Below are 27677 nucleotides of genomic sequence, written 5' to 3' on the forward strand. Positions count from 1 at the left end.
ATACAGATGGGTGACTGCTTTGCAGAACACATAATTAAGTTTGCAAAAATAGCCTCAAGCTTCCAGTAGGCTGTCATTTTAAATTTTTGACTTGGCTCCCAGTCTGAATGGGTATTCTAGTGGAGCTTAAGGCAAGCTTGTGGAATAGCATTTCACAGCTTTCTCGACAAATCACAAAGATCAACAATTTGAATGGGTGCGACAGGCCCCATTTTGTTTGATGCCTTCTTTGATGAATTTTCTTTTTCATCTTGTTTTGCATACTTTCGTTCTGCGTTCAGACAGCAGGTATTCAAGATCTCATCTTACACACTCTGTCTTCAGAAATTAAGCACAAATCCAACTGCAAAAATAGCAAATGCTGAAAGTCTTCCGTGACCCACAGGAGATGTAGGTAGTGTTTATTTGTGCTGCCTCGTTTTGCTTTTTTGCATCAGCCTAGGCAAAACGATTGGTGCCATCCCACAAAACTGAGTCAAATGGTTACACAGTACATCTCAAGGTTCCATTTTTGCACAGTTTAAGCAAAACTGGCAGCCTAGATATTCCAATGGTCAGATAATCATTTTTGCAGTAGATACGAGTTGTGCACAGGGACATAATCCCCATCATAGAATACTCCAAGCAGACTGTCGAAGAAATTGAAATTTTGTCGTGCAATTCCCCTATCTGGAACCCTCTGAAAGTATCTATTTAAAGTTTTTGAGAAGATATGTAGCTCAGGTTGCCAGTAATCTGAGGCATATAAAATAACAAGTAGGACAGAACACCAACATTTCACTGGAGGTGCTCTGACAATGTTACCTAGCAAGGTAACGAAACATCTACAATCAAACACACTGGTTTGGCAAACAAGTCTTCAACCTCAGTATCTATTTAAATCATTGAATTTGGAGGGTGTCACTGCAATTAAGTAAAAGGTTACTCAAGAAAAGTTAGACTATTAAATACCTAACTCCTGAATAACTGTTTAGCTGAGCCCGAACTTACTGCATACACTCAATTACAATTCACCCAGATCTCAAACTCCCCAGGACCCTGACCAAGGCACTCGCCTCCATCCAGAACACCGTGCTCTGTCCCTGACTCCTCACTCCCCCAACACAGACTTCCTACAAACTTGACACCTTTCTCCAGCCTTTGGACCAAACTCATTCCTCCATTTGGGAACCCATTCCCCAGCACATGGACCTGGCACACATGTTCCTGCTCTGGACCCAACTGTAACTCCTGACACACAACCACTCTTGACATCACTCCACCCCCTTACCATTTGCCAGAGGTGAACGCCTTACGGCCCTGTGTAGTCTCTTTGTCTCATTACCCAACTTCACATACTCCCCCAGCACAACCACAACAACACATCATCCCCCGCCCCACCTCCTGCCAAAACTGTTTTCTCCCCTTGCTACCTTGAGCCCTAGTACCTTATAGGCACCATTTACTCCTTTCACAGGAGCTGGCAAAGTGACTGTGATCTAAACTGCTGTTAAGAAAAGCAGATCTTAGAATCATAGAATCCCCAGTATGCAAAGAGGCCATAAGAATCTGCACCAAACTTCTGAAATGAATCCTATCCAAACTCAGCTCCTTACACGCCACTCTGCAATTACTAAGGCTAAGCCACTTGGCCTGCATATCCCAACACACCAAAGGATAATTTAGAGATAGTAAGAACTGCCAATCAGAGATAACACAGTGTGGTGCTGGAAGAACACAGCATGCCAGGCAGCATCAGAGAACCCAATTTATTCAGCCTCAAAGGTCAATCTGCTCATTTAGGACACCAATCTGGTGAACTGTCACTGTAACATATCCAAAGAAAAGCATATCCTTAAATATGGAAAGCAAAACTACACACAGTACTCCAGATGTGGTCTCCAAAAAAGTCTTCAATCCACCTAACTTGCCTATCTTTGCACTGTGGGAGAAAACTGGAGCACCTGGCGGAAGCCCTTGCAAACATGGGGAGAACATGCAAACTATGCAGTTACCAAAGTCTGGCATTGAGTCTCTGGCGCCGTAAGGAAGCAGCAACACCAAGCCACCCTAACTGTCTTTTCTATTTTCCGATAAACCGGCTCAAAGATGTCAAAACACACCTCTAATGCAGGTTCTCCTGGGTCGGAGGCGCAGGCACTACCACTGCCCCGCTGTACTACACTGGAAGTACAGATTCGTATTTCTGAAGGAGCCCTGATCAGGAATCTCCAGCAGAAATGCAGGGCCGGGTCGTTTTTTTTAAAGAGTTAGAGAGGCAATGTATTTGTGATATATACTCCTCAGAAAATCCAGCCCAGACAGCCCGAACCAAACAAAGAGGGGGAAAAAAACCAGTAAACGCGACCACCACCAACACCTCCACCCGCCTCCTCCCCGGCGGCAATTCCTAATCTCGCGAGAACCAGCAGGACCTCTGATCAAACTATTATTATCCCATCCCCACACAACATTTCACTGGACTTTTTTAACACAGACCTGGAATTATTAGACATACGATTACATTTTAAATTCTATTCGTTAAGAATAGAAACAAACAGCAGTCAAAATTGTTAGTGTTGACCCATTTATCAGTGTACGTCCACACCCTCCCCCCCATGGTGAGTGGTGCGGTCTGTTAGACGGTTCCAGAAGCCGGTTCTCGAGCCCCTTCCCCCCCCCGCCGCCAAGAACCTGCTGGGCGGAGACTGAGCTGGGAGTGAGCGGGTTTGATCCGGTCAGCTCGCAAACATGTCCACTTTGGGGACTCTCGCCTTCGATGAATATGGACGACCCTTCATCATCGTCAAGGATCAGGAAACCAAATCTCGGTTAACTGGGCTGGAGGCTCTGAAGGTAACGGCACAAGCAGAGGCCCGGGCTTGTTAGCTGCTACCCACATGTGGTGTCGCGGCCTAGAGCGCCGGCGGCCTGTACTTGATCAGAAATCTAATCTCTCGGTGTCTAGTGCAACCATACGATGCGACTCGGACCCCCGATCTCCTTTGATCGGAGGCTCGGAGTGAAGTGACTGATTTCGGAGCGTCGATTTAAGCGCATTTTATTTTTTAAATACCATATCATGGCATTGTGATAGTGTGGAGCCGACACTCGGCAAGCAACGACCAAAAGATGGGAGTTTGACTCCCAGTGTGTTAACGTTAATTGTTGTATTGCCATCTCGTCCTGACTGATATTGTCCATTTTATAGAAAAATTTCCTCCGGAGGATTTAAAACAAAACCTCGCCGATTCACAAGACTTTGTTCTAAACCCATTTAACATTTCATCTCCTGATGCAGTTATGTTTCGAGTATCCTAAAATAGTTGAGAAGGTGGGACTTCACACTTGGGCAGCCATCTGGGATACATCGCGTTGTAGTTGTCATCCTTATTCCAGCACGTTTGATCAAAAACTAAATCTGGATGAAAATATGAATGAAAAGTTTGTTTACGATCCTGTGAAAGGGAAACAACAGCCCGCCAAAAATGTAGTTTCATTGCAATATGAATCCATTCTCTAAAAAACTGACTTAATTCGACATTAGTTTCTAAGACGTATGACATTTGGCTCTCCAGTTCACTTAGCTGCACCTCGATTTCACTTGGTTTGGTTTGCTAAATCTCTCTTTGTGAATAAATCCATCGGCAAGCGATTTTTATTGGGGAGTGATTAAACTGGGAATAAATTTATGAATTGACTGCTTGAATGTATTAATTAAACCATTTACTTTGCTGCTTTCTTGGATATACTGACTTTTGTCGGAAGCCCTATCTAATTCTCATTCTAATTTTGCCTTAAATAACTGTTATTCTTATAAGCCTAACATTGATTATCGACACAAAAACAAAGTTGCTGGAAAAGCTCAACAGATCTGGCAGTGTCTGTGAAGAGAAAAATCAGAGTTAACGTTTTGGGTCCTCTGACCCTTCTTCAGAACTGGAGGGAGAGTCACTGGACTAGAAACGTTAACTCTGATTTTTCTCTTCACTGCTGCCAGACGTGCTGAGCTTGTCCAGCAACTTCTGTTTTTGTTCCTGATTTACAGCATTTGCAGTTCTTTTGGTTTTTATTAAGATGAGAAGCTTTCCTTCAAAGAGTAGTAATCTATAGAATTTTTTGCCACAGACGGCTGTTGAGACTGGGGTGGGGGGGTGTCATTAAGTATGTTTGATAGATTTTTAATCATTTAGATAATTGAGGGTTATTGGGAAAAGTTGGAATGTGGATTTGGGAATCAGTCATGATTTCATTGAATGGCAGAAGAGGCTTGATGGCTGAATAGCCTACACTTCTGCTCCTACATCTTGTGGTCTAATTGGAAATGCTGAGTAATTGCAAATGGAAGCCTTGGTTGATGTCTTTGGCCCTTGTTAGCCCAGGAGTACCAAGTGAAATTATAGGATAAGAACTTAATTAAGCTGTCTCAACAGGGTCCTCCTAATCGCCTGGTAATTGCATATGGTGTATATTCACCCACAATTGTATCAAAGAGGCTGTTTCTCATGTTTAGATTTTGTTCATTGAGCACTTAATACTGAAAACATTTTTCATTATTATTGTGAATGTACACCTAAAAGGAGAAAAACGACATTTATTAGCACCTGTCATGCTCACAAATGTCCCTCAGTGTTTTACAGCTAGTGAATTTAATTGGAGTGCAGTCTCAAATTTTTCTTGACTCCCACTCCGAAGGAAATAGTAAACATATAACATTGACACACACATTTGGATGATGGAGAGATATAAAGACAAGATGGGAGGAGGTATTTGAAGTGAAAGAGACTTCTGGGGTACAAACACGAATAGACCAATGAACCACATGGTCAATTTCTGGGCTTTAGATCCAAGTACGCCACTAAGTGTCATTTTGGCAATGGCATTTAATTATACTTGTATAATAAAGTCAAAATGTAGGAGATACATTTTAGCAGAATCTTGATTCTTAATAACAGGTCTACCTTGCACATGAACACTTTCTGTTTTTGATATTCTGACACAGATTTTCCAGTTGGTATTTTTGAATGTCAGCACTAGCATCTATAAAATAAGCAATTACCAATTTAGAAATCTAGACAGTCTGTCATGTTGATTCAATGAATAGTTAAAAATAAATGCTATTTGCTTTTAAGTACAGGAAGGCTTAGAGTTCTTTCAAAAAGACTAGACTTCTGACATTTGAGTTTTTGAAGTAAAATTCTAATGTTTTTGCTTTCATTACAGTCGCATATTATGGCAGCAAAAGCAGTGTCCAATACGTTGAGGACTTCCCTTGGACCAAAGGGTAAGATCACCACTTTAGAGTTTTAGGTAGATCTCAGTTTTGAAGTACTGAAGAATGTGAAGCGAATAAGCTTCTCTTAGATTAATTCACACTTGCTTACTTGTGAATATACAGATTAGGAGTGCAAGTTGGCCGTTTCATCCCACGAGGCTGCTCCACCATTCAGTGAGATCTCTATTGATCTGTCAGTGTTTTGAACTCCACATTTCCAGTTATCTTCTAAACTTTGATTAACAACCTTTGCCTAACAAGAATTTTGGTCATTTATTAGGCTGAATGTGTTATCAAGGAGCCCAATAAAAATTCAAGTTCATGAGAACTAGGGAAAATATTCTTTTTTGATTGAAGTCATTCCCGACATAATAGGAGATGTGTGGGTTGTTGGAGGTCTGTTATCTCAGCAGTAAGACACCTCTGCAGGGACTCCAAGAGGTCCCTAGTATCGTATTATACCTTACCAAAAGTCGACAAATCTCAGGTTTCAAATGATTAATTGAGCTACCATCATGTTTTGAGGTAGAGAGTGCGATATGTGCAGCCCTTCGCTTGAAGAAGTATTTGCTAATTTTCTTCGTAAAAGAATTGGCTATGATTTTATTGTTATGTTTAATGGTCATGTTTATGTAATTTATTTATAAATTTCATATTCAAGAGAAGTCGGGTCGTATGAAATGACTGGCTGAGATGAATTAACCATGAATGTTTCAACTCATGGACTAGGCATGAAGAGCCAAATGATCAACTTTCAATACCATTTTTGATGTCCTAGACTGTCTGTCTCATCAGGAGAGAATATTTCTGTCCACCTTGTCTATTCCTTTAAAAATCCTTACAACCTGAATCAAATCACCACATAACCTTCCATATTCTCTGCAGTAACATACTAGTATATGTAACCAGATTCTGTAATGTATTGCTCCAGAATGAGAGAACTTTCTTCAATGCACTGAAGAAATTTGTTATTCTACTGAACTAAGATCCTCTGCTGGTCCATCTGTTTGAAAATTGAAGGCCTCCAATTAATATAACTTTTGTTACAAGCTATTTACACGCGCGCGTTAACTTTTTATTGTTGTTGACAGGAGGCATGTGCGTGCCTCCCAATACAATCTAAGCCTTCTCTGATTGCTCAATTCTAGTCGGAAAGTCTGCTGTTGCTAACATTGCCTTAACAATTTTAAACAATATGGCTGCCCTTCCTCATCTTCTAATTTCCCAACCCTTTCTGTCATTGATATAACCTGGAATATTCAAATATCAGTCGTGTTTCACTAAAGGCTATGTCATGTGTTTTAAGTTCTGTTTTATTCATTTTTCATAGACTCTGCATTTGCACAAGATAGTCCTGTTTGGACGGGAATCACTTTGCATTGTATCTTGTCTCTTGTTCTCTTCGTGAGCTGTCAGAGAAAGTGGTGGATTTATGTATAGTTCCATTATTGAAAAGACATTCGGACAGGTACACGAATAGGAAAGATGTAGAGGGATGTGGTTCAAACACAGGCAAATGGGGCTAGTTTAGTTTGGGAAACCTTGTTGGCATGGAAGAGTTGGACCAAAGGGTCTGTTTCCATACTTTATGACTCTATTTAATGTTTATTATTCCTTTTACATGGTTTGACCAGAACTATGCTTTAGTCCTTTTTTTAGAATGTTAAAGCTATGCTTTATATTGTTTTTGACTGACCTTTCCTCCAGTCTTTAGTTTACATGCATTGCCTCACTGATGCTCCCTGTCCTGAGTTCTCCAGTACCTTCTATTTTTATTTTATCTCCACAGCACTTTTTCAATTATCACGAGAAATGTTTATTTTGGCAAAATATTAAAAGGCAAATAGCCCATGTGAAGTGTATTTAGCCTAGCTTTGTGTAGATGAGATAATTAGAGAGCTTTTTGTCATTTATAGAAATGATTTGGCTGTGATAGAGGAGGTATGGTTAGTAAGTTTGCAAATGACACTGAACTGGTGGTGTAGTGGACAGTGAAGAAGGTTATCTACAAGTACAACAGACCTTGATTAGGTGGGCCAACAAGCCAAGGCGTGGCAGATGGAGTTTAATTTGAATAAATGTGAGGTGTTGCATTCTGCTAACACAAATCAGGATAGGAATTATACAGTTAATGTTAGGGCCCTGGGGAGTGTTGCTGAACAAAGGGACCTTTGGGTGCAAATTCATAGTTCTTGAAGTGGAGGGCGTGGCCTAATGGTATTATCGCTGGGCTGTTAACCCAGAGAACCAGATAACATTCCGAAGACCCAAGTTCGAATCCCACCACAGCAGATAGTGGAATCTAATGATGACCATAAATCAATTGTTGATCGTCAGGAAAAATCCATCTAGTTCACTAAGGTTCACTTACCCTCCTCCCTCCGGACCAACCTCAGGGAATCTCTCTCTCCACCTATCTTCTTTTCTCTCCATCTTCAGTCCGCCTCCCCCTCTCTCCCTATTTATTCCAGAACCCTCACCCCATCCCCCTCTCTGATGAAGGGTCTAGGCCCGAAACGTCAGCTTTTGTGCTCCTGAGATGCTGCTGGGCCTGCTGTGTTCATCCAGCCTCACATTTTATTATCTTGGATTCTCCAGCATCTGCAGTTCCCATTATCACTGATTCACTAATGTCCTTTAGGGAAGGAAGCGGCTATCCTGACCTGGTCTGGCCTGCATGTGATTCCAGACCTGTAGCAATGTAGTTAACTCTGAACTGCCCTCTGTGCAATTAGTGATGGGCAATAAATGCTGCCTAACCAGCGACGCCCTCATTCCGTTAATGAATTTTAAAAAGTAAGTGCAGTTGCAGGTAGACGGGGGTAGTGAAGAGCATGTTTGGTATTGTTTCCTTTATTGATGTGTAGGAGTTGGGATATCATGGTCCACCTGTGCAGGAGTTAGGCCACTTTTGGAATACTGTGTTCAGTTTTGGTCTCACTGCTATAGGGAGGCTGTTGTAAAACTTGAAAGGGTTCAGAAAATGGATGTAAATGGTCTTGCCAGGCTTAGGGGGTTTGACCTCTAGGAAGAGGCTGACTAGGCTATGGCTATTTTCCCTGGAGCATTGGAGGCTGTGGGGTGACTTTTATATAGAGGTTTATAAAATCATAGGCAAGATTGGGTGAATAAGCAAGGTCTTTTTCCAAAAGTAGGGAAGTCCAAAACTAGAGGACGTAGGTATAAGGTGAGAGAGGAAAGATTTTAAAAGAGACCAAGGGGCAGTGTTTTCATGCAGTGTGGTGTGTGTATGGAATGAGCTGCCAGAGGAAATGGTGGAGGCTTGTTTAATTATATTGTTTAAAAGGCATCTGAATCGGTGCACAAGTAGGAAGGTTTTCAAGGGATATGGGCCAAATGCTAGCAAATTGGCCCACCCTAGGATATCTGGTTGGCATGGACAAGTTGGAATGAAGAGTCTGTTTGTGTGCTGTAGAATTCTGTTTTTACGGTGGTGTGGTTGTGTCTACACAAGTTTTGAGAGGTTGCATGCCATGTGCTTTGTTGTCCATTAGTGGTGGATTGGAGTCAATACTGGTGGATAACGTTAAGATATAGAACAATGATAATTTCATTAAAGGTTTTAAGTGCTGAAAGTTCTTAGAAGTAAGCTAGTGTTCCCCTACTTGTAATGGCTGTCAATTTAACAAACCCAAATCAATCTCTAATTCCTAACTTAGAACAGGAATACCAACTGATTGTACCTGAATAACAAATAATACAAAACTGCCGGCTAATTGCAGATTATCTTAGTTGGTATCAACTCATGGTATCAGCTACATATGCAAGTAGATGCTGACTGATGATCTGCACTAGCAATAAGCTCAGTATGTTTTGTGTAAAAGTTGTTTTTGTTCCATTTCAGGTCTTGACAAAATGATGGTAGACAAAGATGGAGAAGTGACGATCACCAATGATGGTGCTACTATTCTGAGTATGATGGATGTGGAGCATCAAGTTGCCAAATTGATGGTGGAACTTTCCAAGTCTCAGGATGATGAAATTGGGGATGGTACCACAGGTGTAGTTGGTAAGTTGGAGACTAATGCTGACAACATATTTTTGGAGTTTTTTTTTGAAATCTTTGTCACCATTTGCACGCCACTTCCTGATGAATTCAGAGGTTTTGAGCAAAAAGAAAACCGGAATCTTCTGTTATTTGATTAAATCTGTTTTGCATTTCAATATTGATTGCATCTCAATATTAAACATATATTTACATTTTTTCCATTTAATCTTTAAATGATTGCTTGTAAATTGGTAGACGTGGATTTTAATTGTTTCCTCACTCTCTATCCTCTAATTCCAACCAAATATAATTCACCTGGAAACAGTCTCTGCATTTTTCAGAAGTATATGTTGCATGATCTCCTTTTCAGTTCTTGCTGGTGCCCTTTTGGAACAAGCTGAACAGTTACTGGATCGTGGTATTCACCCAATACGCATAGCTGATGGTTATGAGTTGGCGGCTCGCCATGCCATTGAACATCTGGATAAAATAAGTGACAGTTTTCCAGTAGATCCAAATAACAAAGAGCCCCTTGTTCAAACAGCTATGACAACACTTGGTTCTAAAGTGTGAGTACAAATTGTATGAACTGTATTGATTGACTGTTTCACCAATACTCATGTAAATATTGTATTTTTATGCAGATTTCCCAAATTCAGCTTGCATTCGCAAGTCCTCACTTGTCCACTTTCTTCCTATAACTCAGTCCCTCGAGCCCTGACAGCATCCTTGTAAATTTTCTCTGCACTATTTCAGGTTTCGTAATACCCTGCCTACAGTAAGGTGACAAAAACTGAACACAATATTCCTCAACAACGTCCTGTACAACTGCAACATAACTGCTATACTCAGTTCCTTGACTGATGAAGGCCAGTGTGCCAGAAGTTGTCTTCACTGCCCTGTCTACCCGTGACTCCACTTTTCAGAGAACCGTGCACCTGAACTCCAGGGTTCCTCTGTTCCACTATACTCCTTAAGGCCCCACCATCCACCATGAAACTCCTAACTTGATTTGACTTTCCAAAATGCAACACGTCACGTTTATCTATATTAAATTCTTTTATCATTTCTTGGCCCACTGCCCCACCTGATCAAGATCTTGCTATAATTTCTGATAACTTTCTTCACTGTCCGTGATACCACATCAGTTTGTGGCATCAGCAAATTTACGCTGTCATCCAAATCATTTGATATAGATTACAAAAAGCAATGGCCCCACCACCGACCCCTAAATACATTTATATCTTATCCCTCAGAATCTTCTCAAGTAACTTACCTACCACCGATGTTAAGCGTGCTGATCTATAATTGCCAGGTTTTCTTTGCAGCCCTTCTTGAGTAGGGCACAACATTTGCTACCCTCCAGTCTTCCAGGACCTCACTCGTGGCTTTGATGATTCAAACCTACAAGTCGGGGCCCCTGCAATTTCTTCTTTAGCCTCTTGCAGGGTTCTTGGATATACCTGATCAGGACCAGAAGGTTTATCCAGCTTCATACAGTCTTATACTACCAGCACCACCTCCATTGTGATGGACTATTCCCAAGATATCACCACTAACTTTCCCGAGTCTTTATGTCCGATTTCGGAAGAAATGAGTTGTTTACACCTTGCTAGGGTAAGGGATATCTTAGCAATAGAAAAGACATTTCCAAAGTGAGGTTCTGTGAACCCAAATGTTGTTGGCCTATATTTATGTAGTTCCTTTCAGTCTTTTCATTTCAGAAGCACTTAACAGTTCTGGACTACATTTGAAGTGTAGTCACTGTTACAACCGAAGAAATATGACTTCTAGTTTTTAAACAGCATGCTGTCACAAACCCCAATGTGATAATGACCTGAATCTGTTTTATTCATAATCAACATTGGCAGTGATATTAAGAATTATTTCCATATTCCTCCTTGAAACAGGGAATTTTTAGAGAGATATTTTACATTCAGGTAAGGACAGAAAAAGGAGGTCAATTTTGATGATGACTCTAAAAGACAGTACTGCTAACATGCAGTACTCACTCAATACTAATCTGGATTGTCAGTCTAGAATTTTGTGTTTGAGTCTCTGGAGTAGGACTTGACCCATAAACTTTCACCTCCTAGACCTCTACTGCTGAGCCATAAGTGATGAATTCCTCTTGCGATTATATCAGAATTAGGAGCTGGCTAAATAAAACAGGAACTGGAGGGTATTCTAGAAGATAGTTGAATGAACCACATGCAAACATCCCATGGGAATAAATGAAGTCTTGCCACCTCTCTGCCAAATGATATTGTGTAGGAATGAGGTATTCCTTTTCAGGGGATATTAACAAGAAACAAAGTACTGAAGGAGAGCATAACACAGAAAAAGGTGCATATATAGTGTAAAAACAATAAGAATAAAAATGAGAGAATCTATTAAGAATGAGTTAAATTAACGACACATGGTGCATATCATAAAACAAGGGGACTTGTGGCAATAATGTGAGAAATGCAATTTAATTATACTTATTTTTCCATCTGTAGGAGAATTTTACCCGATTGTAAAAGTTGTTACTAAGTTCGTGCAAACTGAGCTTTGTTGTAGTGTTGTCAAATTACATGGAACCAGGACATGGGTCTATAAGGCTCCAAGTTAAATGTCTTCTTTTGTCATTTGCCGTGTATAGTATCCAATAAATCTTATTGCAGTTTACTATTAAATCTCTTTACTGTAAGGTTCTGTACTATAATCTGGACTAAATTTTATCTCTGATGAAGGGTCTAGGCCCGAAACGTCAGCTTTTGTGCTCCTGAGATGCTGCTTGGCCTGCTGTGTTCATCCAGCCTCACATTTTATTATCTTGGAATTCTCCAGCATCTGCAGTTCCCATTATCTCTAAATTTTATCTTTGTTCTGTCTACTCCGATTTATTGAATAATACTATTAACATGAAATGATAGAGGACATTGACTTGAAGACCTGTGCTCCCAGGCTTCTGTTCTGTGATTCAACTGTATTACCAAACAGCTCAGTTTCACACATGCTCAATAACTATCTTTAGAATAGGTTGGGGGTGGCTGGGTTGTGATGCAGAGTGATGCCAACAGCATGGGTTCAATTCCTGTACCGGCTGAGGTTACGATGAAGGATTCATCTCATTCTATCCCCTTGACTGAGATGTGGTGACTGTGTTAAACCATCACCAGTCATATCTATCTAATGAGAGAACAATCCTCTGGCTTGGCAAGACTGTGGCAACTCTAGCTTTTATCTTGCCATTATTTTAGTGTGATCACATCCTCCTTTAGGTCCTCCTTTATATTTAAAGCGCCTTCTACTTATGACCTGCAAATTGAATGACTTTGTGTTAGGTCTTTGAATCTAACTCCTTCAGAAGTTATAAATATTAACAGATGTATCAGTTTGCTACATAAGTTTCATTTCCCAGCTCAACTGCCTTTTAAAACATGGACTGTCATTTTCTCCTATTAAGATAATTTATTATTTCTTCTCAAGACTTGCCCTGACCCCCCCATAGCTTTTGAGGTTAACAAATAATTTTCTGTGTGGAAATTTATCAAATGCATTTTGAAAAATCCAGTGCAAGTCATTGCAGAATTCCTCATTACTTATTTGTTGCTTCCGCATTAGTAATAGAAGTTGGTAAGACAACTTTTCAGTTTATTGTGGTGATCATCCTTTAATGGTAAAACGTTTGTAGAAATTGTTGATGTCAGTCACTGATCAGATAGAATGTGCTTTAATTCAGTATCCTGGTCGCCATTAACTCACGTTCCAGAGCTGAATACCAGATGTTGTCAGCCATTTTTGCAGGTGTCTTTCTTCTCTCTTGTTTTTCTAAAATTATTTTTTTCCTATTTATACAGTATTAATCGTTGCCATAGGCAAATGGCAGAGATAGCAGTAAATGCTGTCTTGGCTGTTGCTGATATGGAACGCAAGGATGTAGATTTTGAGCTGATGAAAGTGGAAGGTAAAGTTGGTGGAAAACTAGAGGACACACAATTAATTAAAGGAGTTGTGGTGGACAAAGAATTCAGCCATCCGCAAATGCCAAAGGTAGGATATTTTTACCCTAATATTCGGTTCCAAAGCACGTATGACTTGCTTATCCGTATAGCTTTTAAATGGCAATTTGGATACCAATTTTGTTCTGAAAGTTTAGTGTTCAGAAATTATCATGTGCAGGACAGATTACAATAGCTTGTATTTCTTTAGCATTTTAATCTAGCGAAGCATCTTGAGGTACTTCTTGGAAATGTTATAAAATTAATTTGTCACTGAACCGAATATTGGGGCTGGTGACCAAAACTTTGGTCAGAGTAGTAAATTTTAGGGAGCTAGTTCAAGACGTTTTTTCCAGATGTAACAAATATTTTTGATTGTTCTAAGCTTTCTATTTAGCTACTAAAAACTATAAATCCTTAAGATTTCTAAAGGCATTGACTTTTACGTTTATCTTTGGTTCAGGCGATAAAAGATGCAAAGCTTGCTATTTTGACTTGCCCATTTGAACCACCAAAACCCAAAACTAAGCATAAGCTTGATGTGACCTCTGTGGAAGATTATAAAGCCTTGCAAAAATATGAAAAGGATAAATTTGAGGAAATGGTCAATCAGGTCAGTAACTACATTCTCACTAGTGCTAGACTTTAACAATGGACTTTGTGTATCAAATCTTACTTTTGTATTTCCTTTTCCAAGATAAAAGACACTGGTGCCAATTTGGCCATTTGCCAGTGGGGATTTGATGATGAAGCAAATCATTTGCTTCTCCAGAATAAGCTTCCTGCTGTACGCTGGGTTGGTGGACCTGAAATTGAGGTGAGTATAGTTGCATCAGATTCTAGTGTGTGAATCACGTAGTTTGGTAGAATATCTGTTTTCACAACACATAAATACTTCTGTCTGTGATGCAGCTGATTGCTATTGCCACTGGAGGGCGCATTGTCCCTCGATTTTCAGAACTTACCTCTGAGAAGCTCGGTATTGCTGGTATCGTCAAGGAAATTTCTTTTGGAACTACCAAGGATAAGATGCTTGTGATTGAGGAGTGCCAGAATTCTAGGGCAGTGACAATTTTCATCAGAGGTGGAAATAAAATGGTAAGTTGGGTATTTGTGAGCATTATGTTTGAAGTAAACATTGTTTCAGATGAAATTTAAATGTTTTTCTGCAGCTGTTTGTCATTTGGTCTTCTGTGAAGAGTGAGAAATACTTCATTGATATTGATCAACTTTGTTCACAATTCAAGATTTTTACAAGACTTTCAGATGCAACTCTAACATTAATATACAAAATCTATAAATGACATTTGTTTCAAACATTACTGACTTTCTCACCTCATTCCTTCAAACCAGTGTGCAGCTTTAGATCATGGGTTACCACATCTTTATTTTGGTGGTCATTTTGCTAGGTCTGAATTGATGTCAAGTGTCAATGTGCTTTGTACTCCTCTGTCAAAACTACCTGTTCACTCCAGACTCACCTTAGAGGCTTAAAAAAAGACTTCTTTCTCATGATCAAACTATTGTTATAAATACTTCCCTCTACCCCTTACCTGAAGGAGTAATTATGAAAATCTTGCAGCTGTTACAAGTTACTGAGTTAAATGTTTGAGTCAGTTTGAACTAGAATCTTCCTAGTTGTTTTACACTTGCTCACCTATATGTCTTTACTTTCTCTTCCTACCATTTCACGGAACTCCTGATCCCAATCAATGGTTTAGGCAAACATTTGCTTAAATAAACATTTTAATTGTTTATTTTATTTCTACTTGCAAAACTCAATATGTTAACCCTATCTGTTCTTGCCCTCCAAAATGTTGCTTCACGTTTATCTTCCTGGAACATCCTATAACTTTTCTTTCTAAATTCAATCAGAGTATGGGCATTGCTGTCTAGGAATAGCAGATTTTCTTCCCTATAGGGCATTAGTGATAATTGTAGGGTCAACATTACTGAGACTACATCAATGTTCCAAATTTGAAGAATTGAATTGATACTGTCAACAGCCGCCATGGTGATATTTCAACCCATGTACCCAGGCTGGCTTGGGCTTTTGGATTCTAATCTAGTGATAGTATCTGTTTCCGTCGTCGTTGTCAATCATCTTACCCTCCTCAACACGTATGCACGCACACAGGTACCCTGCACCGGCCATGTCCATCTGCTGTTCATGCACGATAAGTTTATTCTTCCCACCTGCAAACTAAGACAATGACACAGGGCTAGGGCATCCCCTACACAGTGGGAATGCCAAATAAATTTATTTACGATCTGGGGACAAGCGTCACAAGACCAAATTCACATTTTAAGGACATATTGCCTGCCTGCCTTTAACTAGTTAATATATTTTATTTTAAAGCAACTAGCAAATCTTAAACCGTTTCTTCCAAATCCTTTCTACAGGCAGTAACATAAACAGAACAGTGTGTTCAATTGGTATATAACTGGAATATACTTCAGCGTAATGTTTTTCTTTCATCCTCATCTGTCTGCTGAGTAGAAGCTGAATAAATTTGTGCTATTGCATAATTTGTCAGTAAACCTACCCACAAAAAAATTGCATCGTTGATGTCTTCATTTTAAATGTGATTTTGCTGTTTGTGGTGTGTGTATATGTATCTATGCCTATAAAGCTTAGTTTCTGCATTGATTTTGTTAATGATGCAGCATTTTATTCCAGATCATCGAAGAAGCAAAAAGAGCACTTCATGATGCATTGTGTGTAATTCGCAACCTTGTGAAAGATAATCGCATTGTATATGGTGGTGGTGCTGCAGAGATTGCTTGTGCTTTAGCTGTCAATGAAGCAGCAGATAAGGTAAAATGGACATTTATTAACATTCTGAGTGGTTTGTTTGATGACTTTTTGGATCATGGATATTTTGTGTTTAGTATACTTTTGTTTATGTGGAGTATCATTAGAATCCTTAGTATGGAAACAGACCATTCAGCCCAACAAGTCCACACAGACCCTCCGAAGAGAATCCCACCCAAACCCCTCCCCTTTCCCTATCCCTGTAACTCTGCGTCTTCCATGGCTATTGCACCTAAACTACACATCTCTGAACACTATTGGCAACTTAGCGCAGCCAATTCACCTAGCTTGCACATCTTTATACTGTGGGAGAAAACCGGAGCACTCAGCAGAAACCCATGCAGACGTGGGAAGATATGTAAACTCTATACATGCAGTCGCCCAAGATTGGAATCGAAACTGGGTCCCTGGTGCTGTGAGGCTGCAGTGCTGACCACTGTGTCACCATGCTGCCACAAAGATGCTATAAATTACAAAGTTCAGCATTCTTCTGGCTAACATGTAGAGAAGGTGTGCTATCAACTGTTGTGACTGGTCCTTCATGCTTGTATTGTACCTGTTGCTAGTGAGTGGTTTTTAAATTGCAGTTGTTTCTTTCTGCCTCTACAGTGTCCTACTTTAGAACAGTACGCTATGAGAGCTTTTGCAGATTCTCTCGAAGTCATTCCAATGTCACTTGCAGAAAACAGTGGTTATAATCCAATCCAGACAATGACAGAGGTTCGAGCTAGACAGGTGAAAGAGAACAATTTTGCACTGGGTATAGATTGTTTGCACAAGGAGACAAACGGTAAGTAGCTTTTCCTTAATTTTTTAATTGTACTGGCATAAGTTTATTTAATCACTTTGCATATCATTTACAGCATTCTATGGTTATTATATTCGTTGTTATCAAATTTTAGTAGCTATGCTCTAACCTTTGTCCCAGTTTCAGTTGCAGTAGAAATAAAATAACAATTAAAATGTTTATTTAAGCAAATGTTTGCCTAAACCATTGATTGCATTGACATACGAGTGTATGTAGTACAAAAAATTGCCTAAACCATTGATTGCATTGACATACAAGTGTATGTAGTATAAAAAATCGACAGAGAAAGATATCGGGAAGGTTTGAAATTGGGTTTACAAGGAAAGTTTTAAATTTCGTAAAAGGAGACGGGGAGAAAAACAGAATGAGAAAGGGGGGATGTGGTGCTTCAGACCTTTAGGCTTTATAAGACGAAGAATATCAAAAGAAGGTGAGGATTCACAAGAAACCAAAATTGGAGAAATATGGTGTTTTTGGTTAGAGGGATGAGATGGCGTGAACGAGCCAATTTAGCTCAGAGAGCACTGGAGTGATGGTGAGCTGGACCTGGTCTAAGTCAGACTCTTTGTACCTGAGTTTTAGATGATCTTGTTCCTGGTGGGTGTTGAGTTGGGAGGCCAACCATCAGAAATTGGAATAGTTCGGAAGTAACATAAGCGTGTTGCAGATTTCCACAGCGAATAAGCTGAGACAAGGAAGAGATTGAAGTAAATGGTCTTCTATGTGAGAAGGATGTGGGATCAGAAGTTCTGCATTGAAGAGGACAGCAGATTTACACAAAATCTAGTCCAACCGGAAACAATAGCAAAGTGAATGGAATGATGACGAGAACAGAGCTCAATGATTTCTGTCTTCCTCGTGTTTAACTGGGGAAAATTGCAGTTAAACAAAGACTTGATTGTTGGCTCAGTAATCCAGTAATATGGGCAATGACAAAGTAATGTTAGGTGGTGGTAAAAGTGAGGTGTTTTCAGACTACGGTTGGGACTGAGCAGTGCTTTGACTCTAAGGGCATGTAGTTGATAAATTGGAGGGGCCCAAAGATAGATTTTTGGGAAATTCCAGAGTTAACTGTGCAAAGAAAAGTCCAATATAGAAGATCCTCTGGATAAGTAAGAGGGGAATCAGACGACCATATAGGTAGACACCACAAGAAAGATACTGGAAATAGAGCAGCCTCTTGCATCTGAGATGAAGAATGTACTTTCCAGTTCCATCAATCATGGAGAATGATATTTCTCATTTGGTTAGGTCTGTTTTAGTGCAGAGGCTGGGCAGAAACCTGATATGAGAGGTACATATAGAATTGTGGGAAATGTGGGCATGAATTTGGTAGGTAATATGATCAAGACTTTAAAAAAGGAAGAGACTGATACAACAGTTATAGAATCATCAAGATGTAAAGCACAAAAACAGACCTCTTGGTCAAATTTATCCATGCTGACCAGGTATCCTAAGTTAATCTAGTTATATTTTTGAAGAATGGTTTGTTTGATTTGAGTTAAATTTTTTGAGAGAGTGTTAATCATAAATTTACAAGGGAAGTGGGGTGGCTGTGTCTTGACAAGAAAAATTGCTTGGTATAAGCCATGAAGAGAGGATAGTGGAAATCTAGTTTGAATTATTTTAACAAAACAAATGGGTCATTTTACAATGGAGAATAATTGAGTTATGGTTCATTTACATTGATCTTGTGTATCTCGAGTTGGTTATGTGTCTCTTGCCTTGGTTGCTTTTTTAGGAAAAATCTAGGCAAATGCAGTTATCAACTTGCACATCAAACAAAATAATTTTTCCAATATTTGTGTGGTGTTGCTTGAATTATGAATGTTGGCCAGATCATTTTTGGAACTTTTCAAATAGTGCCCACCTATGTGAGGGGACAGCAAAGCCCCCATGTTAATAATTCATGCAAAAGGCTGACGTTTCATTTCTGACAAAGTATCAGACTATTATTTTGAGCCTTGTTTGATATGCTTATTCAGTGCAAGTTCTGTACACACGTATGCTTTTCTCTCCTGTGAGCTTAATATATTTAGTTGGTCTTGATTTGTAACCGACAGTAATGTATACACATAGTTGTAAATGATAACTGTATGTTGTGACTAAGTACAGCTATTGCAGTTTTATTATTTTGAATAAAAGCTCCAAGATTTTCTCACATTCTTGGGGATAGTTGTTAGTGTTATGCAATGGATCTTCACAGCAAAGAGTTTGGCATCCAGGAACACTTTGCCTTCAACCATAAGAAGGAGTTTAAACTAAAAATGCCTGGTTTACAGATTGATATTGGGAGACTTTTCTTCTGATAAAGCAATGGACACATGAAGTGAACTTCTAGATTGAATAGGAAGCAAAAACCTTTGATTAAATTTTGCTTGAATTGACCAACTGGGATGGCCACCATCCTGTAATTATCTTGGCATTCTGAAATGTGCAACTGATCTTCGAAATGACTTTTAATAAGACATTGTTTAACTCAGTACACTAATTTCTTGATTCTTTATTCTAGATATGAGAAAACAGCATGTCATAGAGACTCTAATTGGAAAGAAGCAGCAGATTTCTTTGGCCACCCAAGTTGTAAAAATGATACTAAAAATTGATGATATTCGGTGTCCTGGAGAAATGCAGGAATAGACATGCTGTACTGACAGGAGAGTGGTGGAATGTAGAAAATGCCACAATTAACATTTTCTGTCCAGTTATTTATTTTTGTTTTACACTGTAAGCTACACGTACTTGTTAAAAGAACTGAATAAAAGCTTACACTGTATCTGGGTTAATTTTGCACTTGATATGCTTGTGTGTTGCTTATAGTAACAGTTTCACATTCCTCAGATCAAAGACATTAGGAAATATTTCAACAACCCAAATAAAATGTTACTGTCTGTGCACTTTATCATGAGACATAGAACGCTATTCAATGTTGAGGGTTTCTATTCATCACAATCTTTCTTTTGGTCATAAAAGTGAAAGGAAAATTATGACTGGTAAGTAAAGCAGCCGAAAACCTTGGCCATCAAGTTTTGTCAGACTAAACTGAAACATATACTGAATGTGCAATCCTTTATCCACAAGTTTAATAAAGAAAATAAAAGACTTACATTTAATGTGCCTACTGACAAACATCGAAAAGGGCTTTCACACAATGTTAAGTTAAGCTAATGTGGCAATAAAGTCAAACCCAAAATATTATTGCATGGTAATAATTCATTCAATAATTTATATAATAATATTTCGGATTTCTTAAGCCATGAACTGATAAATGCATGTTGATAAGGTATCAATGACCTTGACAGTATGGTCCCTCCATTCCTAGTTCCCAAATGTATGGACCAGATTAGTGAATTGCCCTGGGCACCCACCAAGGCATCAGCCATTTGATACCCAGAGGATGTAATGGAGTTTCCCTAAACTAGACTTGGTGGTGGTTATTTTAACCAACCTGTTTGGACAGGTTATTAAACATCAAGTGGGACTTCTACCTGTCTTTAGAGGTAGAAATATTATCCCTGTGCCAAAAGACTCATTTTGAAATTGGTGTTCTGAGTACTTTTTATGTCCATAATCCAGGCTGTATTGTTTAATTAGGGGAATGGCACACAAACTCCATTAACAGCTCATGTCATACTATCTGCGAGCCAACACCATTTTCCTGGGCTGATTATTGTTCTGTCGCATTTCTAACAAAGCATAACTCCACATCTGGTCAGTTACCTCCATCAGTTCACTATTGCCATGCTCCCCACCATAGCATGACCTAACTTGTTTAGCTATTGTAGGTAATTTATCTGAGATTTATGTTTTTGATTTGTTTCTCACATCATCCTAGGCTAATTTTTGTCTATGGTTGGGGTTTGTACTTTTTTATATGTTGTTGTGATTCTAAACATGGTTACTGCTGCTGTGACTGGTTTGCCACTGTTCTGGAGATTCATCTCAAACGAAGTGAGCAATAGTTTGAATTCTTACTGGCAGGTGCAGATGTAGGTCTTCACTTGTGACTTATGCTTCCAACTTCTTCTCCCTCCCATTTTTAATTCCACATGTGTCACTAATCACTATCTTTACCACCTTGAAATGAACCTGGGTTGAGTCAGTTGAAAATCTTTGATTCGTTTACCATAACTTTTCCCTAATTTTGGTGCTTAACTCCTTTAACTGTTTGCATAATGCTATTACATACCTCTTAATTTTATCTCTTAATGTTCTCTTCCTCTGGTCTCTGGGAGTGAAGCCATTGTCAGTTGGTATTGTTAGAGGCCACAGTTGCCTAATATTATGCATAACTTCATAAGGACCGTGGCAGATGAGAACACTTCACCAATGCCAAAGATTGGTGGTTTTGAAATTATATTTTTGTCTTTGTTCTTTCTTCAGGCTGATACAGGGGAGCTCCTGGTCTTCTCCCTGATCTGGTAGCTCATTTCCCTGGATATTCTGGCTCGTAAGGGTGGCACGGTGGCTCAGTGGTCAGCACTGCAGCATCACAGCACCAGGGGTCCGGGTTCGATTCCAGCCTTGGGTGACTGTGTGGAGTTTGCACGTTCTGCCTGTCTGTGTGGGTTTCCTCCAGGTGCTCTAGTTTCCTCCCACAGTCCAAAGATGTGCAGACTAGGTGGATTGGCCATGCTAAATTGTCCGTAGTGTTCAGGGGTACGTGGGTTATATGGGGATGGGTTTGGGTGGGATGCTGCAAGGGGCGTTGTGGACTTGTTGGGCCGAAGGGCCTGTTTCCACACTGCAGGTAATCTAATCTCTCTCTCTCTCTCTCTCTTGCTCTCGCTCTCGCTCTCTCCATGTATCCTTGTTTACATGTCTTATTTTGGGAGATGGTCATCTCAACTGTGTCAATTATCTGTCTAAAACTTCAGCTAATGACCATGGGTAGCTAATCATGATGCCAGATGATTATTGACTGCTTTTCAACCTCCATTTGAAGGGTAGTTTTAATTTCTTAAAAGAACAAAGACATTAATTTTCAAAACACTGCATTGATAATGAGCCAGAGTGGTGCCTAGTAAATTTTTGACAATCGTGACCTTAGTGATCTTTATGATCTTACCTCTTTTCATGGACTGGAAATCTATTCATATTCGTAGTAGTCACTAATGTAAGACTCTGGCTACATGGAAAATATTAATTATAAAATAATTCCAGTTTTAAAAAGGACCTCAATTTCCCATACCTTCAGTTAAATGAAGTAGCATTAAGCCTGTTTGAAATTGAATATAACTGTACAAATATCATGAGTGTCTATTCGCCATTGCCCTGTTCTAATGCCTTTGCAATGGCAATTTTCAACATCTGATTCATTTGCAGTACGCTATCTGAGCTTTCAAATGGCACAGAAAGCGGAATCTCTGCCTTACCCCCGCAATTGGTGCACTTCCTTCATTAAAAGCAAAATATGGCAGATGCTAGAAATCTGAAATAGAAAATGGTAGAGGAACTCAGCAGGACTGATAGCATCTGCGAAGTGAGAAACAGTCAACATCTGATTTGACATGATGAAGTCATAGAGATGTACAGCTCAGAAACAAGCCCTTCACTCCAACTTGTCCATGCCAACCAGATAACATAAACTGCTCTAGCCCCAATTGCCAACATTTGGCTGTATCCTTCTAAACCTTCATATACCTCTCCAAGTGCCTTTTAAATGTCCCAGCCTCCAACACTTCCTCTGGCAGCTAATTCCATAAGTGTGCCACCCTCTGCATGAAAAAGTTGCCCCTTAGGTCCCTTTTAAACCTTTCTCTTTTTGCCATAAACCTATGCCCTCTAGTTTTGGATTCCTACATCCCAGGGAAAAGACCTTGGCTAATCACCATATCCATGCCCCTCATGATTTTATAAACCTCTATTAGGTCACACCTCAAACCTCCAGTATTCCAGGGAACACACCCCCAGACTATTCCGCCTCTCCCTATAGCTCAAAACATCTAAATCTGGAAAACTCCTTATAAATCCTTTCTGCACCCTTTCAAGTTTAACAACATTTTTCCTAAAGCCGAATACCAGAGCTAAAGGCTGTATTCCAAAAGTGGCCTAACCAAAGTCCTATACAGCCTCATTATGATATTCCAACTCCTATACTCAATGCATTGACCAATAATTGCAAGCATGCCAAAGGCCGCCTTCTCTATCCTGTTTACCTGCAATGCAAGAAATGTTAATTGTTTTTCTCTCCACAGATTAAACATTTCAGACTGTACTTAGCCAAATCTTTCCTCCCTCCTAGCCATTGCTGTAATGTTCCATGAACCCTGAACTCTGATATGTTGTTCTATGATATATTCCTAATAGACTGATCCTGGTACACAGAAGGGCTGCATCTCTACCTTTCTTTTGCCAAATGTCCTCTGCTACTCCACCAGCTCTAAGCAATGAGGCTTCCTTTTACTAGGTGCTGTAAACTCTTCAAGTGCTTCTGAATGAAAGTTGATGAGCCTCAGGTTTCATAAACGTTTACAGAATGGGACATCCTCACAAGGGAAAAGGTACTGAGAAATCTATTGGGATTGACATCAGGGACTGATGACCTACATACGAGGCTCTTGAAGGAAGTGGCAGCAGAGATAGTGAATCCATTGATTATAATATTCCAAAATACCCCGGTTGGAGGAAAGTTTCCAGTTGATTGAAAAAATGCTAATATAATGCCCTTATTCAAAAAGTGAGGGAGGCAGAAAAGTAGAAAACAATAGATTAGTTAGTTTAACATGCTGCCAGAAAATTTTTAGAGTCTGTTATTAATAAAGTAATACAGACATTTGGAAAGTCAAAACACAATCCATCAGAGTCAGCATGGTGCTATGAAGGGCAAACAGTGTTTCACTAGACCTCTTTGAAAATATAACAAGCAAGGTGAATTATAGGGATCGTGGAGAGGTAGTAAATCTGGATTTCCCGAAGGCATTTTGATAAGGTGTTGCACAAAGGGTTAATACACAAGATAAGATCACATGGTGTTAAAGGTAATTTATTCACTTGAATACAAGATAGGCTAACCAACAGAAAGCAGAGTGTCAGCATAAATGGGTATTTTTCTGATTTTCAAGATGTAACTAGTGGGGGTTTGTATCAATGATGTGAATGCAGGGAGAGAAAGTGCTATATCTGCAGATGGCACTAAAATAGTCGTCAAATTATTGTAATGAAGAAATAAAATTTACATAGCGATGGGGTAAGTGAATGGGCAGAAATTTAGCAGATGATGTTTAGCATAGACATGTGAGATTATCCATTTTGCTTAGGGGAATAGAAAGGCAACTTATTTAAATGGGGAGAAACTACAGATTGCTTCGTTGTGAGAGATCTGGGTGTGCATGAATTGTAGAAAATTAGATTGCAGGTACAACAGGTAATGAGGAAGGCAAATGGGTTTTTGCAAAGGACTAGAGAATAAAAGTAGGGAAGCGTCGCTACACAGTATAAGGCATTAATGAGACCACACCTGGAGTATTGCATACAATTTTAGTGCCCTTGAGGAGGGATTTGTTATATCGGAGGCAGTTTAGGGGAAGTTCATTAGATTGATTCCAGAGATGAGGAATTGTCTTATGAAGCGTGATTTTAGAACAATGAGAGGGGATCAAATTGAAGTACATAAGGTCTAAGGTTTTGGAGTAGATTTGGAGCTCGGATTGTGGGTGTTGAGGTTGGTTGACTTGCTGAGCTAGTTTCTTGTTTCGCAGACATTTTGTTACAATGCTTGGAAACATCCTCAGTGCAGCCCCCGATGAAATGTCGGTGTTTTCCAGCGTGGTTTTTAAACTCTGAGGTCTGTTGAGATGAATTGCCTCACTTCTGGTTTTCCTTTGTAGTGGAATGTATATGGAGTCAAGTTCAATGTGTTTATTAATAGCATGCTTCGTGGAGTGCCATACGTCTAGGAATTCTCATGCCTGCCTCTGCCTAGCCTGTCCCAGGATATTAGTGTTGTCCCAATTGAAGTGGTGGTTTTCCTTGTCCATGTGAATCGAGATGAGTCAGTATTGGTTGTGTCATTTTTTTTTGTAGCCACTTCGTGTTCACGTACTCCTGTACATGTACTCTCTTCACCAGAGAAGAGGAGAAGAACATACAGCTCCCATTCCTGGATGTCATGGTAGAGCACAAGACAAATGGGGAACTGCAAACAAAAGTACAGCGAAAAGCCATACACACAGACCAGGTAGTGAACTTCAACAGTACCATCCCAGCACACATAAATGAAGCTGTGCGTAAACACTATTTAAAAGGGCAACAACACACTGCAGCAACACGGAACTACATCAGGAAGAAGAAGAATACTCCCTCCAGGTTTTCAAGGATAATGGATATCCAGAGAATTGGGTCAGAAATTGCCTACATGAACAACATCAGAAACAGATTACATGCCCCAATCTACTCATTATTCTGCCCTATATCAGAAACACATCAAAACTCACCACAAGACCCCTACAACCGCTGGACATCAGAGTGGCACACAAGCCCAAGTCAACCCTACAACAATTGCTCACCTGAACTAAGGACCCACTCCCTGCCATGGATCAGTATCGTCTACAAGATTCCTTGCAGAGACTGCAAGAAACACTACATCGGACAAACAGGAAGGAAACTAACAACAAGAGTACATGAACACCAACTGGCTACAAAAAGACACGACCAATACTCACTCATCTCAATCCACATGGACAAGGAGAACCACCATTTTGACTGGGACAACACCAAGATCCTGGGACAGGCTAGTCAGAGACAGGCACAAGAATTCATCGAAGTGTGGCACTCCACGAAGCATGCTATTAATAAACCCATTGAACTCCACCCCATATACATTCCACTACGAAAGAAAACCGGAACTGAGGCAATCCATCTCGATGTACCCTAGAGTTTAAAAACCAGGTCGGAAAACACACACGCTTCATCGGAGGCTGCGCTGAAGCTGTTACCAAGCCTGGTAATGAAATGTCTGCAAAACAAGACACCAGTTCGGCGAGCCAACCAACCTCAACAGGTACATAAGATGCTAAAGGGGATTGAAAAGTAGATATAGAGGAGATGTTTCCTCATGTGGGCAATCTAGAATGAGATGAAATAGTTTTAGGACAGAGATAAGGAAAAGTGACTTCTCTAAGAAGGTTGTGAATCTGTGGAATTCACTACTCTGAAGTGTGGTGAATGATGGGACTTTGAGTAAATTTGAAGAGGAAATAGAGATTTTTAATAATGAGTTGAAGGATTATATACAGTGGGCAAGAAAGTTGAGTTGAAACTGATAATCAATTTGTTATAATGACTTTCTCTCAATAAATCAATGCTGACTATTTCTGATTAATTGATGTCTCTCCAAGTGCAGATCCATTCTGTCCTTCAGAGTTCTTTCTAACAAATTTTCCACCATTGACGTTAAACAGAATGTCCTGTTATTTCCTGGTGTATCTGTTCTTCTGTTGCTTCATAATCACTAGCAGTCCTCCAGCCCTTTACATGACCAGAGAGGATTTCAAAATTACTGCTCGGGCCCCAATATCTCCTCTCTTGCCTCCATCAACTGGTTAGAATACATTTCATCCAAAACTGCTGATATAACACTTTTGAGGCCTCTAAATTCCAGAATTATCTCCCCCTTTCTATGATAATTCTTTTAACATTTCACAGCCTTCTACCCTGATATCTCTAGCTGTGGATTCCTTTAAAATTTTGAAGTCTGATGTAAGGTATTGTGACAATACAATGGCTTTAAGACTTTGTCCTGGTGTTTTTTTAATGAAGAGAGATTCAGATGGGGCGCAGAGCAGTTGGCTTCAGGCCAATAAAGTAAACAGCTTGCGAGGCCTTGTTCTAGAGTTTTAAAATTAACCAGGGGTCAGACAAGGCTTTAATCTCTCTAACTTTCAGGGGTAACTATTCAGCTACTCCATGAATTAACTGTCAAAGGCATTTCTGTCAGCATGCCTCTTTGTTGGAACTTTCAACATGGACCAACATGTAGCTCAGCTGGTGGTGAGAAGGGATTCAGATTATTCATAAATGCTTGGATTCTCTGCACTGCCACACGTTGGTCATGAGACAATTGTAATTGTGAAAATTGTGAAATTGTTGAAAAGACCATTATATATCATTTACGGAATGTTCCTTTGCTTCAAACAGTAGATCTGTACAGAGACAAATGGTTTTATTGAGCTTTATCCTGACCAACTCAGTGATACAGGGCTCATAAATATAAGGGCTGTTCTCAGAAACACACACGGAGACAAACATTTATTGTTGCTAGAGGACTATCAACTTGATGAAAGACATTTTTATTAGTCATAGAAACACAGAAACAGACCTTTCATTTCAACTCATCCACGTGACCAAGTTTCCCAAGTTAAATTAATCTGTATCCTTCTAAACCTTTCCTGTTCAAGTACTTGTCCACATGTCTTTTAAATGTTGTAACTGCTCCTTCATCTACCACTTCCTGTGGCTGTTCATTCCATATATGAACCACCCTAAATGTGAAGATGTTACCCCTTAGGTCCCTTTTAAATCTTTACTTCAAACTTGCTTGTCTTCCAATGCAAAGAGTTGTTCTTAACCAGGTTTTGCACACTGGCACATTCCGAAAGTCCAGGGCTACATGTTGAAGGATGCACCGAAGCTTGGCTCAGATGTGATAGAGGTGCAAAATGGAAAGGCCACTGTGTAACGGCCTTTGAGCTATAATGTTCTGAGAATCTGACGACTCATGGAATGCTTGGATTGTATGCTTGTCACTGGTGTAAAGACTTTGTTTTTATTTTTCCGTGTTTTAACTAATGATTGAAATGAGAAAA

General features: G+C 39.7%; 1 protein-coding gene across 1 annotated transcript; it reads left to right on the plus strand.

Annotated features, from left to right (window-relative positions):
• Window positions 1-2665: 2665 nt before the first annotated feature.
• Window positions 2666-19658, plus strand: cct5 (chaperonin containing TCP1, subunit 5 (epsilon)). The gene is made up of 11 exons (XM_048522167.1): window positions 2666-2835; window positions 5203-5263; window positions 9120-9284; window positions 9634-9832; window positions 13109-13301; window positions 13713-13862; window positions 13947-14066; window positions 14162-14347; window positions 15930-16067; window positions 16674-16854; window positions 19385-19658. Exons 1-11 carry the CDS (start codon window positions 2731-2733, stop codon window positions 19510-19512), a joined length of 1626 nt encoding a protein of 541 aa, XP_048378124.1. The 5' UTR covers window positions 2666-2730; the 3' UTR covers window positions 19513-19658.
• The last annotated feature ends 8019 nt before the right edge of the window (window positions 19659-27677 follow it).

This window comes from Stegostoma tigrinum, chromosome 2 (genome assembly GCF_030684315.1).
Source record: "Stegostoma tigrinum isolate sSteTig4 chromosome 2, sSteTig4.hap1, whole genome shotgun sequence".
Classification (NCBI taxonomy): Eukaryota; Metazoa; Chordata; class Chondrichthyes; order Orectolobiformes; family Stegostomatidae; genus Stegostoma; species Stegostoma tigrinum.